Raw genomic sequence first — 14,248 nt, 5'->3', positions numbered from 1 at the left:
CATGTCAAACACCAGCGGTGGACGCGTCGAACAGCTCGGGTCTCGTTGCTGTGCAGCCTAAGGCGCCGTTATTTCCCGGGGAGCCGGAGGAAACTGGGGAGGTCTTCCTGCCGCTCTTAGCGATGCCGCCGAGAGTGCTGGAGTCGGAGGACGAGTGGTCATTGGGCAATAAAGGGACATCGCGGGGCGGCGCTAGTCTGGGAAATGGGTGTAGCGGCGCCTCCCCCTTTCAGCAGTTGGGGACGCTGTGGAGCCACTACTTGGGAACGGCGATAAATGGAGGTGTGAACAACTCCGGGGAGCTTCCCAGCATTAGCACCCGTCAGATGCAGACACACCACACAATGGCTACGCCTATATTTAATGGCAACAAAAATACGTCCAAGCCGGAAAATAAAGCCAACAGGGAGATGCTTATTAGTTCCATTCAGACATTAAAAATGGCCGGCGGTTCGACGCAGGGTCCGCTCAACCCTCCCTCCACCACTAGCCAACAAGGCTCCAAGGTGTCTGGTGTGCCGCAGGGAACATCCACGCATTCCCGCAAGAATTGGAAGAATCAGGGCATGGCCAGCAAGAAGGCGGATCCAATGGGCGGATGGAAATTGGGGTCCCTGAAGAAATCGATTAAATTGGGTTACCCCATGTTCCCTGCGCTGCCAAGTGGCTGCAGCTCACCTGTGTCGACAGCATTCACCACGACCAGTAGTGTGGCGCTCAATGCGCTGTCTGTCCTGCGGGATGCCAATAGCAACACGGTGCCGAAGTCCATGCCCAAAACCCACACCAACACTGTGCCTACAACCACCACCACCAACACCAACACCAACACCACTACTCCTACCACGACAGTGAACGCCGGCAGCGGGGATGGTGTCGTCAACAATAACCATCCCCCGAAGTCCAAGAGGAAGCAGTCAAAGCGGACTCCGCTGCCAGGAGGAGCACCAGCGTCGCCTCCAAGAGTCTCGGGGAACACAACCTCGCGCCACAATGTGAATGGACAGAAGTGCTCCCTGCATGATGTTCCATCAAAACGATAGACAAAACATTTGGACGCGTCTTGTTGACAGCAGACGATGCACGTGCACGGCGCCTTTTTTTTTTTTGGGAGAACCTTGCAACAACAACAACAACGACCAAAAATGACGGAAAACCACAACAATGGTAACAATAAAAGGACGAAAAAGAAAACAAAAACAAAAACAAGGTACGAAGAAAAATTGCAGCTGAATAGACGGAAAGAAAGAGAAAAGGAGTAAATTAAAAACGGGAAAAGAGAGAAAAAGAGGAGGAAAGAAACAGAGTGAAGAAACATAAAGAGAGGAAAAGAAAAGAAAAAAAAAATAAAAAGAAAGAAAGAAAAGATTTGGGTAAGCGGCACGAGTCCTGTTTGAGGCTCTGTAACCATTTTGATTGCAACATTTATATACTAGTTCTGGAGTCTAATTGCGATGGGGGGATGTCTATGTCTTTTTGCTGGTCCGTAGCTGAGGGTGAGAATGGGAGAGGGAGAATTTGGATGCCTGAGTGTAGGGGAAAAACGACACGTACATTTACCAGGGTGGGAACAGAGGCGGGGGGAAAGGGGAAGGCATGCACACGACAACACCAACAGTTATGTATCGAGTATATCAATGTTTTGCATGTTTTTTTTTTTTTTTTTGTGTGTGTTGTGTGATGTGTGTCTTTCCTCTTTCTCCGTTTTGCGTTCAATTTAAGGGTGGCGATGTTCGAAACGGTCTTGTTGCTTTTTGTCATGAACATGCACCGTGTGATTGTGTTCTTTCTTCCTATTGCCAATGACGTACGCTCACGTACAACTCATTTTCTCATTTTCATTTCCGTTTTCACAACTACGGTTCCCCACAGTTTTTGCACCTCGTTTTTTTTTTTTTTTTGTTGTTGTTGTCTTCGAGTCAAATTTTGTTTGTGTTTTTCTGTATGAGTCGCCCGTTTCTTTTTTTTCCCCTCCCTCTTCTTCTCTGCTTTTCTCTCTTTTTTTTGTGTGTGCACCTCAATTATCCACTGTTGAACGTCGCTCTCTGCGTGTTACGGTGGGGGTGGGTGGGTAGGAGGGAATGGACACACGCGGGGAGAGAAGGAGAGTCAGAGAGAGAAGGGGAGGGGAAGAGAACGAGCAAAGGCACACACACACACACACATGCAGATGCAGACATGCCTGTGGGAAATGATGTAACGAAAGGATTCGGTGAATTGATATGTGTATCTTTTTTTTTTTTTTTGTGTGTGTGTGTGCGTTTTATTGCGTCAGTGCGACGTTGGTTCCCACCACCACCACCAATCCTTCTTTTTGTTGTTGTTGTTGCGGTTGCTGTTTGGCCCTTACTTCTTCGCTGCCCTTTCTCTGCCTTTGCGTGCGTCATTCCCTCTTGTCTCTTTGTGGCATTGCCGTTTTTCCCAAACTCCTTTTATTTCTTTGCTGCTTTGCGTGGTTCCCCGCAAATTTTGCCTCAATGTGTTGCGTCACGTGCGGGCAGTCTACAGGGCACAGGAGAATAAAACAAGAGGAAGGAAGGACTGATCCTCCCAGCCGGCAGTCGATTTGAGAGGGAAGGCAGTAAAGAGAGAGATAGATATATATACATCGCACATCTCACGCGTAGAGGAAGACAACAACAACAACAACAGACGTCTATTTTTGAACGCATCATCTTTCCGCAGACAAGATGCGCATAGTGATCTCTCAAGACAGCGATGCCGTCGCAGATTACGTCGCGAGTTACATCGTTGACAGAATTCACGACTTTTCGCCCTCAAAAGAGCGACCGTTTGTGCTTGGCCTCCCGACCGGTGGCACTCCAGTGAGGACATACCAGCGACTTATCCAGGCATACCGTGAGGGCCGCGTCAGCTTCCGCAATGTCGTTACTTTTAATATGGACGAGTATGTTGGGCTTCCCCGCGAGCACCCGCAGAGCTACTTCTACTTTATGAAGACAAACTTCTTTGATTTTGTTGACATCCCCGAGGAGAATCGCAACCTGCTTGACGGTACCGTCCCTGATTTGATCCAAGAGTGCCGGCGTTACGAGGACAAAATCCGACAGGTGGGTGGCATTCACTTATTTCTTGCCGGCATTGGAACCGACGGCCACATCGCCTTCAACGAACCAGGAAGCAGCCTCGACAGTGTCACCCGCGTGAAGTCCCTGAACGATGAGACTATCGCATCTAACGCGCGCTTTTTCAATAACGATATTCGCAAGGTTCCGACGATGGCCCTCACTGTTGGCATCAGGACAGTGATGCAGGCGAAGAGCGTTCTTGTGATTGCGACAGGATCAAAAAAGGCGATTGCCGTGGCGCGGTGCGTCGAGGGCAGTGTTACTCACGTCCACCCCATCACCGCCCTGCAGTTGCACCCCTCCGCCGTTCTCTGCCTCGACGAAGATGCGACGCTGGAGCTGAAGGTCAAGACGGTAAAATACTTTAAAGGGCTTCTGAAGCGCGAGGATGAGCTCAAAAGGCGCCAGGATCAGGCTCCCAACACCATGTCGAAGATGTAGTTCCTGCAACTGCGTCTGTTGGCACGGTAGGGAAAGGGGAGAGACCTCCGCGGACGACGGCTCATGCAGAAGGTCTCTTTTTCCTTTTCTCTCCGTGCTGGCGTGGGAAAAGGCAGACAGACAGAAAGTGGAAGAGAGCGAATTCAGTGGGGAATTGCAGCGCAGCAGCGGAGAAGCAAGCATGCAACAAATGGATAGCGCCGCCCTCTGCGTTGTTGACTCTCTTTCTGGAGACGTAGAAATTTAGGCACATGCATCCGGCATTTTTATCTTTTTTTTATTATTAAAAATCCTCTATTTTGGCCGTGTGGATATATATATATTTCTTTTTTTTTTTGTTTGTGTGTGTTTTTGTGCGCGTGTCCGTCAGGGGGTGGCATGTGGAGATGAGGCACCGCAGGCAGCAAGACGAGTGAAAATTTCCTTTTCCCAAAACAAACAAACACAAAAGCAACCAAAGAGAAGGGGCAAAACCAATCTATTTTTTAAGTGGGAAAAAAAAAAAAATAATAAATGGGAGGGGCGGATTCATGGACAGGAATTGTCACCAGAAACAAAAGAAGGGCAAAAAACAACAACAAAAAAAAAAAAAAAAACAAAAACAAAACATAAAGTCATTGAGGGTGTAAATAGTGAGAGAAACGACTAATCGGGCAGGAGGAGGACTTTAAGTGGGGGAGGGGGGCAAAAGAAGGGGGTGGTATGATGTGGGGAGGAAGTGAGGTTCCTTTGCAGGGGGTACCTCTCTCTAATTCAGAGGCATCTCTCCTCTACATTTGGAGACCAATTCTTTTCTTGCTTTGTGGTTGTTGCTTTCTTCCTTTATGTATATATATGTACGCACGTATATTTATTTATCTATGTATACAGAGCATTCTTTTTTTTTTTTGTTTTTTTCTTGCGTCAAATCCTACTTTTTGTGGTAGTGGTGGCGGTGGGGGTAATATTATATATAGGGGTGATGGTGGGATGGACGCCATGAAGAGTGGTGAACGAGAGAATTCTAATGATTCCTTTGTGGAGGATATTCTCCACAGTCGATCACTGCGGAACCAGCTAGAGACGCCGCTCATCAAGAACAGCACGAAGAACATTTCTGCGTTTGCAGCAGCTGCACCACAGGAGGCTGAAAACTCCCCCGATGCTGCGAGCTCTGGCCGTCAGAAGTCTCCCAGGGTGTCAGGCAGCGGAGAGAGCGAATCCTCGTTACGCGGCTCTCGAAGGGTCCTTCAGTCTCTTTTTGGGTATGCTCTTATATTTATAAACTTTACGTTTATTATGGCGTCTATGCTGCTTGTCATGTCCGGTATTGTTGCTCGTCAGAACGCAGCGGTTCGTCTCTGTGAACCGTGTGGTCACGTTGCGATGTCTGCCCTTGTTTTTGGGATTATTCTTTGTCTTTTTACCATCCTTGGGTTTATGTGGATACGCCAGCGGCAAATGATGTTTTTGCTGGTATATGTTGGTTATCTCGTTGTGTTATTTATAGCTCTATTTGCACTTATTATCGCAGCGGCTGTTTATGATCGGGACACACAGGTTTCCGTGATGGATCCCAGCAAGTTTCTGGACGCATGGAAACGCGGCGTCAATAATACAAAGACTGGTCGAAACCATGATATTTGTTTACTACAAGAGCGTTTCAATTGCTCCGGCTTTCGTGACGGTTGCTGCGTTGCCGGGGTATGCTACGATGCAATTGACCCACCCAAGTGGGTTGATGCTGTCTGTCCCTTGTGTCCATCCTTCCCTCCTATGTCTCCGGTAGTCTGCACCGACGTTGTTTACTCCACAGTGCGGAAGAACTTAAGTGGATTTTTGGTAATCAGCATTTTTTCAATGGTGCTTGTAGTTGTAGGAATCCTTTTTGCGTTACTTTCAAGGAGCGCAAACCGCTTGATGATGTCTAGCGGAGTGTGACACGAACTGGGTTGCTATTGCGATTGATATATATATATATATTGCTGTATGTTTATATTATTTTACCACGAACACTTGTCACAGTGTGCATTTTGAATGCACTGTTGGCTGTTGGTGGCATGTCCCTTTTTTTCTGGTTTACTTTCATAATCCCAACTACACATTGGTAGGAGTTTGATTCAGGAAAGCCTTGTAAACAACAAAAGAAGCAAAAAAAAAAATAAATAATAAAAAGAGAGAGAGAGAGGATGCAGACGAAGCAGAAGCAAACACTAGGGATTAACGGCAGCCGCACAAGTGGGCTGCCGGTGCGCCGTGAGAACGTGACAGCCGCAATGGCAGTGGCCAATATTGTGAAGTCGTCACTCGGCCCCATTGGTCTTGACAAGATGTTGGTGGACGACGTTGGCGATGTTTGCGTTACAAACGATGGGGCAACGATCCTGAAAAGCCTGGATGTGGAGCACCCCGCTGCGCGGCTCCTTGTCGATCTCGCGCAGTTGCAGGACAAGGAGATTGGTGACGGCACAACGTCTGTCGTCATTCTTGCCTCCGAGCTACTCAAGCGAGCGCAGGACCTTATTGTGCAAGGCATTCACGCAACAAGCATTATTGCAGGCTACAAATTGGCTTTGCGTGAGGCGGTACGTTTCCTCAAGGAAAACCTCAGTGTGCCGGTGGACGGCTTGGGCAAGGACGTCCTCCTGAACATTGCACGTACCTCAATGAGCAGCAAGATTCTCAGTTCTGACGCGGATCTGTTTGCCAAGATTGTGGTGGATGCCATTCTTTCTGTCAAGACGGTGAATGAGCTCGGTGATGTCGTGTACCCCAGAAAGGCGGTGAGTGTCCTCCTTCAGCACGGCAAGAGTTCCCGCGAATCAGCACTCATGCAGGGCTTTGCTTTGGGTCTTTCTCGTGCGGCGCAGGGCATGCCAACCTCGGTGCAGAACGCCCGTATTGCACTCATTGATTTTGATCTCCGTGCGGTGAAGATGAAGCTAGGCATCAACATCACCATCACGGACCCAAATAAGGCAGAGGCAATTCGTCAGCGAGAGCTTGACATCACGAAGGAACGCATCAAGAAGATGATTGCTGCAGGTGCCAATGTGATTCTCACTTCCTGGGGTATTGAGGACAGTATGATGAAGTACATGGTGGACGAGGGTGTGCTTGGCGTGCGCCGTGTAAAGAAGGATGACATGCGTCGTATTGCGAAGGTTACTGGGGCGCAGGTGGTGCACACACTCTCAGATCTTGAGGGAGAGGAGGTCTTTGACCCCAAGTGGCTCGGAAAAGCGGAGCGTGTGTATGAGCAGCGCTTTGGAGAGGATGATGTCATCATCATATCGGGCACGAGCAATGCGGTGTGCTCCAGCATCATTTGCCGTGGTGCCAACTATCTCGTCCTGGAGGAGATGGAGCGCGCGCTGAATGATGCACTTTGGGCGGTGGCACGCACGTTAGAGGCTAGCCGCGTTCTCGCAGGTGGCGGTGCGATGGAAGTGGCGCTCTCTGTCTATCTTGAGAACTTCGCCCACACGCTCGGGTCGCGCGAGCAGTTGGCGATTGCGGCCTTCTCCGAGGCGCTGCTCATCATCCCAAAGACTTTAGCCTTGAATGCCGCGATGGACGCGACGGATCTTGTGGCGCGACTGCGCGTGCTGCACAACGAACAGCAGGCGGCGGGTAAAAGCCAGGGCGTGGAGCGCTTCTTTGGCCTCGAGCTTATCGAGGGGACCCTGCGCAACAACGTGGAGGCCGGCGTGCTGGAGCCGCAGCCAAGCAAGATCAAGTCGCTGCATTTTGCCACCGAGGCGGCCATCACGATTCTCCGCATCGACGACTGTGTGCGTCTCAACCCCGAGGAAGAGGAGGAGCGCCGGTAGATTTGTGCAGTCGCAGGGCTGAACCCGTGAAGAGAAGAGGAGGAAACCAACACACACACACAAAAAAAAAAAAAACACGACGAAAAGAAAAAAACAACAACCACAACCACAAAAAACAGGAACACAGGAGGCACTTGGGGGGAGGGGGCCTATCTGGATGCCTGCTGGAGGAGGAGGAGACATGCACCGAGAGGGAATCTCCACCCGCGTGTGGTCTGTGTGGCAATAAGAACGAGAGAGGGCGGTCAAGTAAAATTAATTCTCCATGGAGGTCGTGACGACGAAATTAAAAAAACTACAACAAAAAGGAAAACAAAAAATATAAAAAAATAACAACAACAACAAGAACAATACACGGAGAGGAACGAGGAGAGAAGAGACATAACGCCAAGGGAACGGAGGAGTGAGAGAAAAATCAATTGACCTGGGAGGAAAAATAAATAGCACAAGTAGAATGAAAAGAAGAGGGGAGAGAAAAAAAAAGGAAAAAGAAAAGGAGGGCGTCATTAAAAAACAACAACAACAACGGTAAAAAGATGGAAGAGAAGAGTGGGGTCGGTCTCTTCCTCGTTGGCCGCCTTCTATCGCCTTTTCTCGCCCTTTTTCCTCCCATCTCTCTCTCTCTTTCCCCCATTTCTCTTTGCAGGTGCTTACAAAATAGAGATGCCCCCTCATTTTTTCGTGTCATTGTTGGCTCCCTGTGGCCGAGCGGAGAAGAAAAGGAGTCTCTTTTTAATGATTACTGTGATTATAATTGTTTTACGCCTCTTTCTTTTTTTTTTTTTTTCCCTCTTTTTCTTTTATTTTATTGTGTGCGGTCCCGCATTTGTCGTAGAGTCAAAGAAAGTGAAAGGATATTTACCAAAAAATTTGCGGGGGACCGGGACGGAAACAATTTTGAAACACCCAAAAGAAGGGGGATATTCAAAGAGGGGAAAGAGGGGTGACAAGGGAAGAACAGAGAAGGGAAGAAGCAAATGTCATTTGCCTCCAAAGAGGACGTGCAGACGCCATGCAAAAGGAATTTGACGCCTTTGCGCGAGGTTGGAGAACAAATGACCGCTTCTGATGAAAAGACCGTGGATGCCCTCTCGAGGGTGCTTGAGGAGCTTCTCTCCGTGAGTTATCTTCGCGATCATGCACACGAGGTGTATGACGCCGATACGGCTGATCCCGCCTCCCCGGCGTCCCTTTTGGCAGCTATGGACGACGGTCTCACGGTACCCATGTCGTATTTGGTGGGTCTGCCGGCCGTGCGTGAAATCATACCGATCGGACTGGACAACGAGAGAACGGCAGACTTATTTGTGTCCGCCACGCGCATGTCACAAAAGATAGTACTGCACAACACCCAGAGAGGATTAAGTGTCGGTCCTTTTCCACAGGCCCTTCCTCGATCTCGATGTACGCTACATATCCAGGGCGTGAGCAGCGCTGTAACTGTCGCAGATGTTCAGGATGTAATTCCACGTCAGACCATTTTTCACTTTTACCGTCTTTCCCCGGAAAGCATAAACGTTGCCTTTGAAAATGCCCGAAGTGCGAAAGAGGCTTTTGTGCTGCTACAGGGGAAGCCTATTGGTGGATGCACATCAGTACAGGTGAAAATGCGTATGGAAAACGAAAAGCATCCGCAGGCCATTTTGCACCGACGGCATAACTGGACGGGCGCAATGCCAAAAACGGCTTCTACTCCAAATAATAATTCTCCAACTGCTAATGCTACTGCTGCTGCCACTGCCAACACGAATACCGTTTCACCTGTGGCACCGATTGACGCATTTGTACCTTTTTCAAAGATGGAAGAGCTTTCTTCGGCTCGGTCACCGTGGGCAAAAACTTCCAGGCGTGGGTCTATGCTTCGGCAGTTCCCTTTGATGCAGCAGCAGCATGCGGACATCTTTTCACATAGGGGCGGACGACGTGGGCCTCGCGCTGACCTGATGAGTGGGTTTTTTTCCGACTATTATTCTTCTAATATGCAATGGTTGACGATACAGAGATATATGTGGAATAATGCCGCCGCTGCTGCTGCCGCTAATGCGAACGATGCATATCAAAGGCAATGGGATGAAAATGAATGTCCGTCAATAAACACGGCCTTTGGTTATATGGGCAACGGTGCGGGCATGCAGAATCCCGCCTTAACACCCCCGTGTCCTGTGGGTGACGATCGCTCGAGTCTAGAAGAGAATGCGTGGTTGGCATGTGGTCCACATCTAGAGCCAGAAATCTTGGGGTATAATGCACCGTATACGGTTGAGATGCAACCCTTTTTAAATGAGGACAATTATGTGAATTTACCAACGGAGACGACACAAAGTTTTGGTAATGGACCTGCGTGTTCGGCACGTAGGCGTCGTGTTCAGCGGGACCCATACAAAGGGGGCATTTTGGTCGATAGCCCGGAGGTGAGCAATAATGTATCAACAGTTTGTGTTTCACCGGGGTCCGTGGCAAGCTACAAGCCACGCCCCATGGACTGCAGAATTCTGTCTCCACGCATGCTGCATCCTGAGGATTTTACAGAACCTGCGGAACAAGCAAAACCGGTATCATCCATGACAGATGACGAGTCACCAGCACAATTAACTCCATGCGAGACAAACAGCCAGGCGCATAGCGACGCCGAGAGTGGTGTGAGACAGCAGGTATTATGCGAGGGGGGTTGAGGCGTGGGACTTTCAGGTGCCGGCCACGTTCCAAATTGGAACATTTCAAACAGAAACGCAAATGATCAAGGTCTTTATTCGGGCATTGAAAAAGCTGCATGTCTGCTTCTATGCTATTGAAACGAAGGCCAATGAAAAAAAGCAAGCAAAAGAAAAAAAACGTATCTTCCTAAATAAATAAATAAATATATAAATATATATATGTATATTTATTTATTTCTTTATTCGTGCATGTATATATATATATATATATATATATATATATCTCCACGCATATCTGTTTCTGAATATTGATGTACTGTGTATACATAAGGGAAAACGATGATACATTTCAGCTGATAGGTGAGAGAGGAAATTCAAGGGCAGAAGGAGAAAACAAACCAAAACGCAAAACAAAACGAGGTTTGTTATGAGTTATACTCGTAAGTAAGCGAACAGACAATTGTTGTTTATTTTTATTTTTATTATTATTGTTATTATTATGTGTTGCGTGGCAAATTCCACAGTTTCTACCCATCGTATTTCTTTTTATTTATTTATTTTTTTATTTTGCATTTTTTTGTTTGTGTGTGTGCTTCCCTTCTCGCTCCTCCAATTCTCTCTTTTCCGTTGATTGATAACCACAGGAACGTACGCACATGTGTGTGTGTGTGTTGGCTTCTGCGTGTCGTGATGGAGAGAAGGAAGTGAGTGAGAGGGGAATTCCCACGAATTCATGCGGCCTGGACAACGGCAACAGGAGATCACCGCACACATTGAGTGATTACGATGAACGGTCATGACGGAGAAGGCACGTAATAGGAAGAAACATGAAGGAAGCGAACGCGCGGGGTGGTGGGTGGGTGGTGGGTGGGGGGGAAGAAAAAGAAAGCTCTGTTGCAAAATTGTCCTTCCCTCTTGTCAAGATGTTTTTTTTTTTTTGCTTCCTATTTATTACCATTTATTAGTATTACTGTTATTACTACTACTATTACCATTATTATTATTATTGTTATTATTTTTCTGCAATTTATGAGGAAAAGTGTGGGGTGTGTGTGGGAGTTGGAGGGGGATGCGAAACAAATTACCGCCATTTGGGACATTTTGTGCATGCACGCCCGCCACCTTCTCTCGCCTGTTTTGTTTTCCCCCTTTTTTTTTTATTGCTCGCCCCACCTCCCCACCCACGAATACACCTCGACGGCTACTGCGACGATTACTGTTGGCATTGCTGCTGACAACTCATTTTTGTGCTTGCCGTTGTTATTGTTGCGGCCGTGTTCATGTTTTGGAAGCATCGTCCTTCGTGTTGTTGCCGCCTCTTTTTTTTTTTTTTTTTTTGTCGCCTACAACACGAAAGGGACCACGTGCTTCTTTTTTCTCTTTCTTTCTTTCTTTTTTTTTTTTTTTTCTTTTTGTGTTTGTTTTCCTCTTGTCTCTTCCCCTCCTGTGTGGGTGTCAGCGGAGCGGGAGTGGGGAGTGGGCGGGGCACTCCGAGGCGCATGTGGGTAACGTACGTACGAAAAATTTCATCCGGCAAACAGAGAGAGAGAGAGAGAGGAACCGTCATCTATTTGTTTGGGTGAGTATCGTGAGAGAAAACAGGAAGCCTTCACTTTCGGGGGGTTATCACCGTTCATTCTTGATTTTCTGATCGATCTATATCTTTCCCCCTTTTTCTTTTTTTCTTTTTTTCTTTTTTTCTTTTTTTTATGTCTCACTTATTTACGCATATTTTTATTTTTTATTTTTTAACTCTTCGTAATCATTCTTTTTTTGTCAGCACGAATGCACATGCCGCGTATGTCTGTGTGTAGGGAGTGAAAGCGTGTTTCCCCCCTTATTCGTTCTTTTTTTTTTTTTTTTTTGTTTTCCCCCTCCCCGCTGCTTGGGCTTCGGCTTTTTTTTTTTTTTGTTTTGAATTGTTCTTGTGGCGCCGTCCTTCGATGCCCATTTCTTTCTGTTGGTTGTGTGTCGCTGCGTGCTTTTTTTTTTTTTCAATGACGCTCGCCTCAACCTTCCGCCTTCTTTTCTTCTGCTCCGCGTCGCATGGGGGTGTGTCGTGTGTTTCTGGGTGAATGTGTGGCGTTGCTCTGACCCGCGTACACACACACACACGCACGGGCAATGCCTACTCAATAAAACAAAAAAGAGGGTGCAGGTTTGCAGAGGGGGAGCACGAGGATTTTATTGACACGAATATTTTGTCATTGACATTTGGGATTAATGGCTTTAAACGACGTGAGCGGCCGCGGTGGCGGTGGCGGTGTGCGTGAACTCGGCACCGTGACGGCAGGCATGGCCATGATGAACTTTGATGAAAAGACAAGGCCGTACACGCGTGCGGACTTTTTGAAGTTTCTGCAGAACTACGAGGAGAATTTGAGCCCGTCAGAGATGCGCCTCGTTGAAAAGGGGATGTTTGGCACCTTTGTGGGAATGCCGCTTGGCTTTTTTCTCGTTTACAGGCTCAGCGGGCGCCTTGCCTGGCACCGCGTTGTCCGTGTGTTCGCCACCATGGATGACAAGGAAGCCGCAGCCAAGCCGTCGTGGATAGTGCGCAACATACCACGCGTTGGAAGGACACTCTTCGGGCTGACGGGGGCAACAATTCCGTACATGTTGATACAGCAGTGGTTTATCTCGCGGGTTCTGGAGCTTGACGAGCATGAGAGCAATCTTTCTTTTCACGTGAGGCGTCTTATGATCACGCAGCGCAGCGGGATGATGTTTAAACGCACAGCAACACGTGAGGTGACACGCGAGGAGCAGGATCGGCTGCTGCAGGAGTCGGCTGAGCAGATGGAGGAGAACCGCTCGGGTCGTCGTGGCGGCGCACCCGCGGGGGCGGTGGACGTCAACCTGCGTTTAGGGCAGCAGGTGCTGACGCCCGTGGCGCAAAGCGGCTACAAGCCCATGCCGGGCAAGTCTGGATCGTGAGCGACGGCAGCGGCTTGGGTAGTGAAGGGGATGGGAGGGAAGAGGGGGGGGGGGGGGGGTGAATGCAATCTCGAGCGGATACGAACACCAAAAACACGTACAAAAGCAACAACAACAGAACCACTAGAATCAGTTATGTTGCCTTTTTTCCCCCTTTTTAATGGCTTGCATCGGTGTCTGCGATCTTTTATTATTATTATTATTATTTCTTCTGTTTTCGTACGTTTTGTTTGGTCGTTGCCCGCTATTGGACGCCCCGGCGTTCGCAGTGAAAAAAAAGAAGAAGAAGAAAAAAAAAAAAAGGACTCCAACAAGTGAAACAAAAAACACGGGCATAGACGCCCACACGCAATTATATAAGTACTTACACACACGCGGTTTCGCACAGTTGGTCCAAATAGAGGGTCGAGACTCCGACACAACGGTGAAATATTTATATTTACGGAAGAAGGAGGGAAAAAAGTAGACATTTAGGAGGGAAAGAAGGCACGGCATCGTTTAGCGGTGTTACTGAGCCAGTAACAAGGTTGGCCATGATGATAACGGGAAAATTTCGATGTGCGTGTCCGACACTTCTTATTTTTTTTCTGCTTTATGTAGTGTACTTTGCCGTTCCCACTGCTGCCTTTGGCGGGAGGGGAAAGGCAGGCGCACGTGCTCCTGCGGAAGAAGAAGAAGAGGTGGACTACTACGCTGTGCTTGGCTTGACTGAAAATGCCGCGGAGAAGGAGGTGCGGCAAAAGTTTCGTGAACTCTCCCGCAAGTACCACCCTGACGTGGCCAAGACTGAGGAGGCCAAGGCGATGTACGGCAAGATTAATCGCGCGAATGAGGTGCTCACTGACAAGAAGAAGCGTCGCATGTATGACATGCGTGGTGAGGAGGGTCTGCGGCAGCTGGAGCGGGCGTTGGCACAGAACGAACAGGGACATTCCATGGATCCTTTTGCTCGGTTGTTTGGCATGGGTGGCGGTGGAAACTTGCGGGGGTCTGATTCGCAGAGCACACTGCACGTTGAACTTGAAGATGTATATAAAGGGACTCAGAGGTCAGTTGTGCTGGGGAAGCAAAAAGTTTGTACAAAATGTAAAGGTACCGGTGCTTCCCGGGGCAGTGGTGTAACCACGTGTTCCCACTGCCGTGGTCATGGTGTTGTTATTCAGCGTCTCCAGCTCGGTCCGGGCATGTACCAGGACATACAACAGGCATGCCCACACTGTCAGGGACAAGGCCGCATCGCAAAGCACAAGTGCCCTGCATGTAATGGCAAGAAGGTTGTTCGCGGCGAGGTGACGCTGACGATAGATATTGAGCA

General features: G+C 48.5%; 7 protein-coding genes across 7 annotated transcripts, besides 22 other annotated features; all 7 read left to right on the top strand.

Moving 5' to 3' along the window:
* Tc00.1047053511531.59 (mitogen activated protein kinase, putative) lies at positions 1–1,043 on the top strand (the record flags this gene model as incomplete). Its single annotated transcript, XM_802766.1, has 1 exon — positions 1–1,043. A coding segment is annotated over one exon (1,043 nt), but the record flags the coding sequence as incomplete, so codon positions are not given.
* Positions 1–14,248: a sequence feature (heterozygous, Esmeraldo-like haplotype).
* Positions 804–847: a microsatellite.
* Positions 1,122–1,209: a microsatellite.
* Positions 1,274–1,368: a sequence feature (T-rich).
* Positions 1,958–2,006: a sequence feature (GA-rich).
* Positions 2,691–3,530, top strand: Tc00.1047053511531.50 (glucosamine-6-phosphate isomerase, putative; the record flags this gene model as incomplete). Its single annotated transcript, XM_802764.1, has 1 exon — positions 2,691–3,530. One exon carries the CDS (start codon positions 2,691–2,693, stop codon positions 3,528–3,530), a length of 840 nt encoding a protein of 279 aa, XP_807857.1.
* Positions 3,793–3,821: a sequence feature (AT_rich).
* Positions 4,025–4,045: a sequence feature (AT_rich).
* Positions 4,098–4,137: a microsatellite.
* Tc00.1047053511531.44 (uncharacterized protein) lies at positions 4,233–5,450 on the top strand (the record flags this gene model as incomplete). Its single annotated transcript, XM_802765.1, has 1 exon — positions 4,233–5,450. The coding sequence occupies one exon, from the start codon at positions 4,233–4,235 to the stop codon at positions 5,448–5,450; it is 1,218 nt and encodes a 405-aa protein (XP_807858.1).
* Positions 5,661–5,684: a sequence feature (AT_rich).
* Positions 5,699–7,342, top strand: Tc00.1047053511531.40 (chaperonin alpha subunit, putative; the record flags this gene model as incomplete). The annotated part of the gene is made up of 1 exon (XM_802763.1): positions 5,699–7,342. The coding sequence occupies one exon, from the start codon at positions 5,699–5,701 to the stop codon at positions 7,340–7,342; it is 1,644 nt and encodes a 547-aa protein (XP_807856.1).
* Positions 7,633–7,693: a sequence feature (T-rich).
* Positions 8,111–8,149: a sequence feature (A-rich).
* Positions 8,320–10,014, top strand: Tc00.1047053511531.30 (hypothetical protein, conserved; the record flags this gene model as incomplete). The annotated part of the gene is made up of 1 exon (XM_802762.1): positions 8,320–10,014. The coding sequence occupies one exon, from the start codon at positions 8,320–8,322 to the stop codon at positions 10,012–10,014; it is 1,695 nt and encodes a 564-aa protein (XP_807855.1).
* Positions 10,185–10,325: a microsatellite.
* Positions 10,464–10,497: a microsatellite.
* Positions 10,534–10,581: a microsatellite.
* Positions 10,955–11,013: a microsatellite.
* Positions 11,365–11,410: a sequence feature (A-rich).
* Positions 11,669–11,705: a microsatellite.
* Positions 11,725–11,748: a sequence feature (AT_rich).
* Positions 11,841–11,866: a microsatellite.
* Positions 12,220–12,933, top strand: Tc00.1047053511531.20 (hypothetical protein, conserved; the record flags this gene model as incomplete). Its single annotated transcript, XM_802761.1, has 1 exon — positions 12,220–12,933. The coding sequence occupies one exon, from the start codon at positions 12,220–12,222 to the stop codon at positions 12,931–12,933; it is 714 nt and encodes a 237-aa protein (XP_807854.1).
* Positions 12,960–12,992: a sequence feature (C-rich).
* Positions 13,121–13,140: a microsatellite.
* Positions 13,205–13,235: a microsatellite.
* Positions 13,467–14,248, top strand: Tc00.1047053511531.9 (chaperone DnaJ protein, putative; the record flags this gene model as incomplete). The annotated part of the gene is made up of 1 exon (XM_802767.1): positions 13,467–14,248. A coding segment is annotated over one exon (782 nt), but the record flags the coding sequence as incomplete, so codon positions are not given.

The sequence above is a fragment of the Trypanosoma cruzi genome, genomic scaffold (assembly GCF_000209065.1).
Source record: "Trypanosoma cruzi strain CL Brener 1047053517133 genomic scaffold, whole genome shotgun sequence".
Classification (NCBI taxonomy): Eukaryota; Euglenozoa; class Kinetoplastea; order Trypanosomatida; family Trypanosomatidae; genus Trypanosoma; species Trypanosoma cruzi.
Note: the sequence above shows the minus strand (reverse complement) of the source record. Positions and strands in the feature narration are given on the sequence as shown.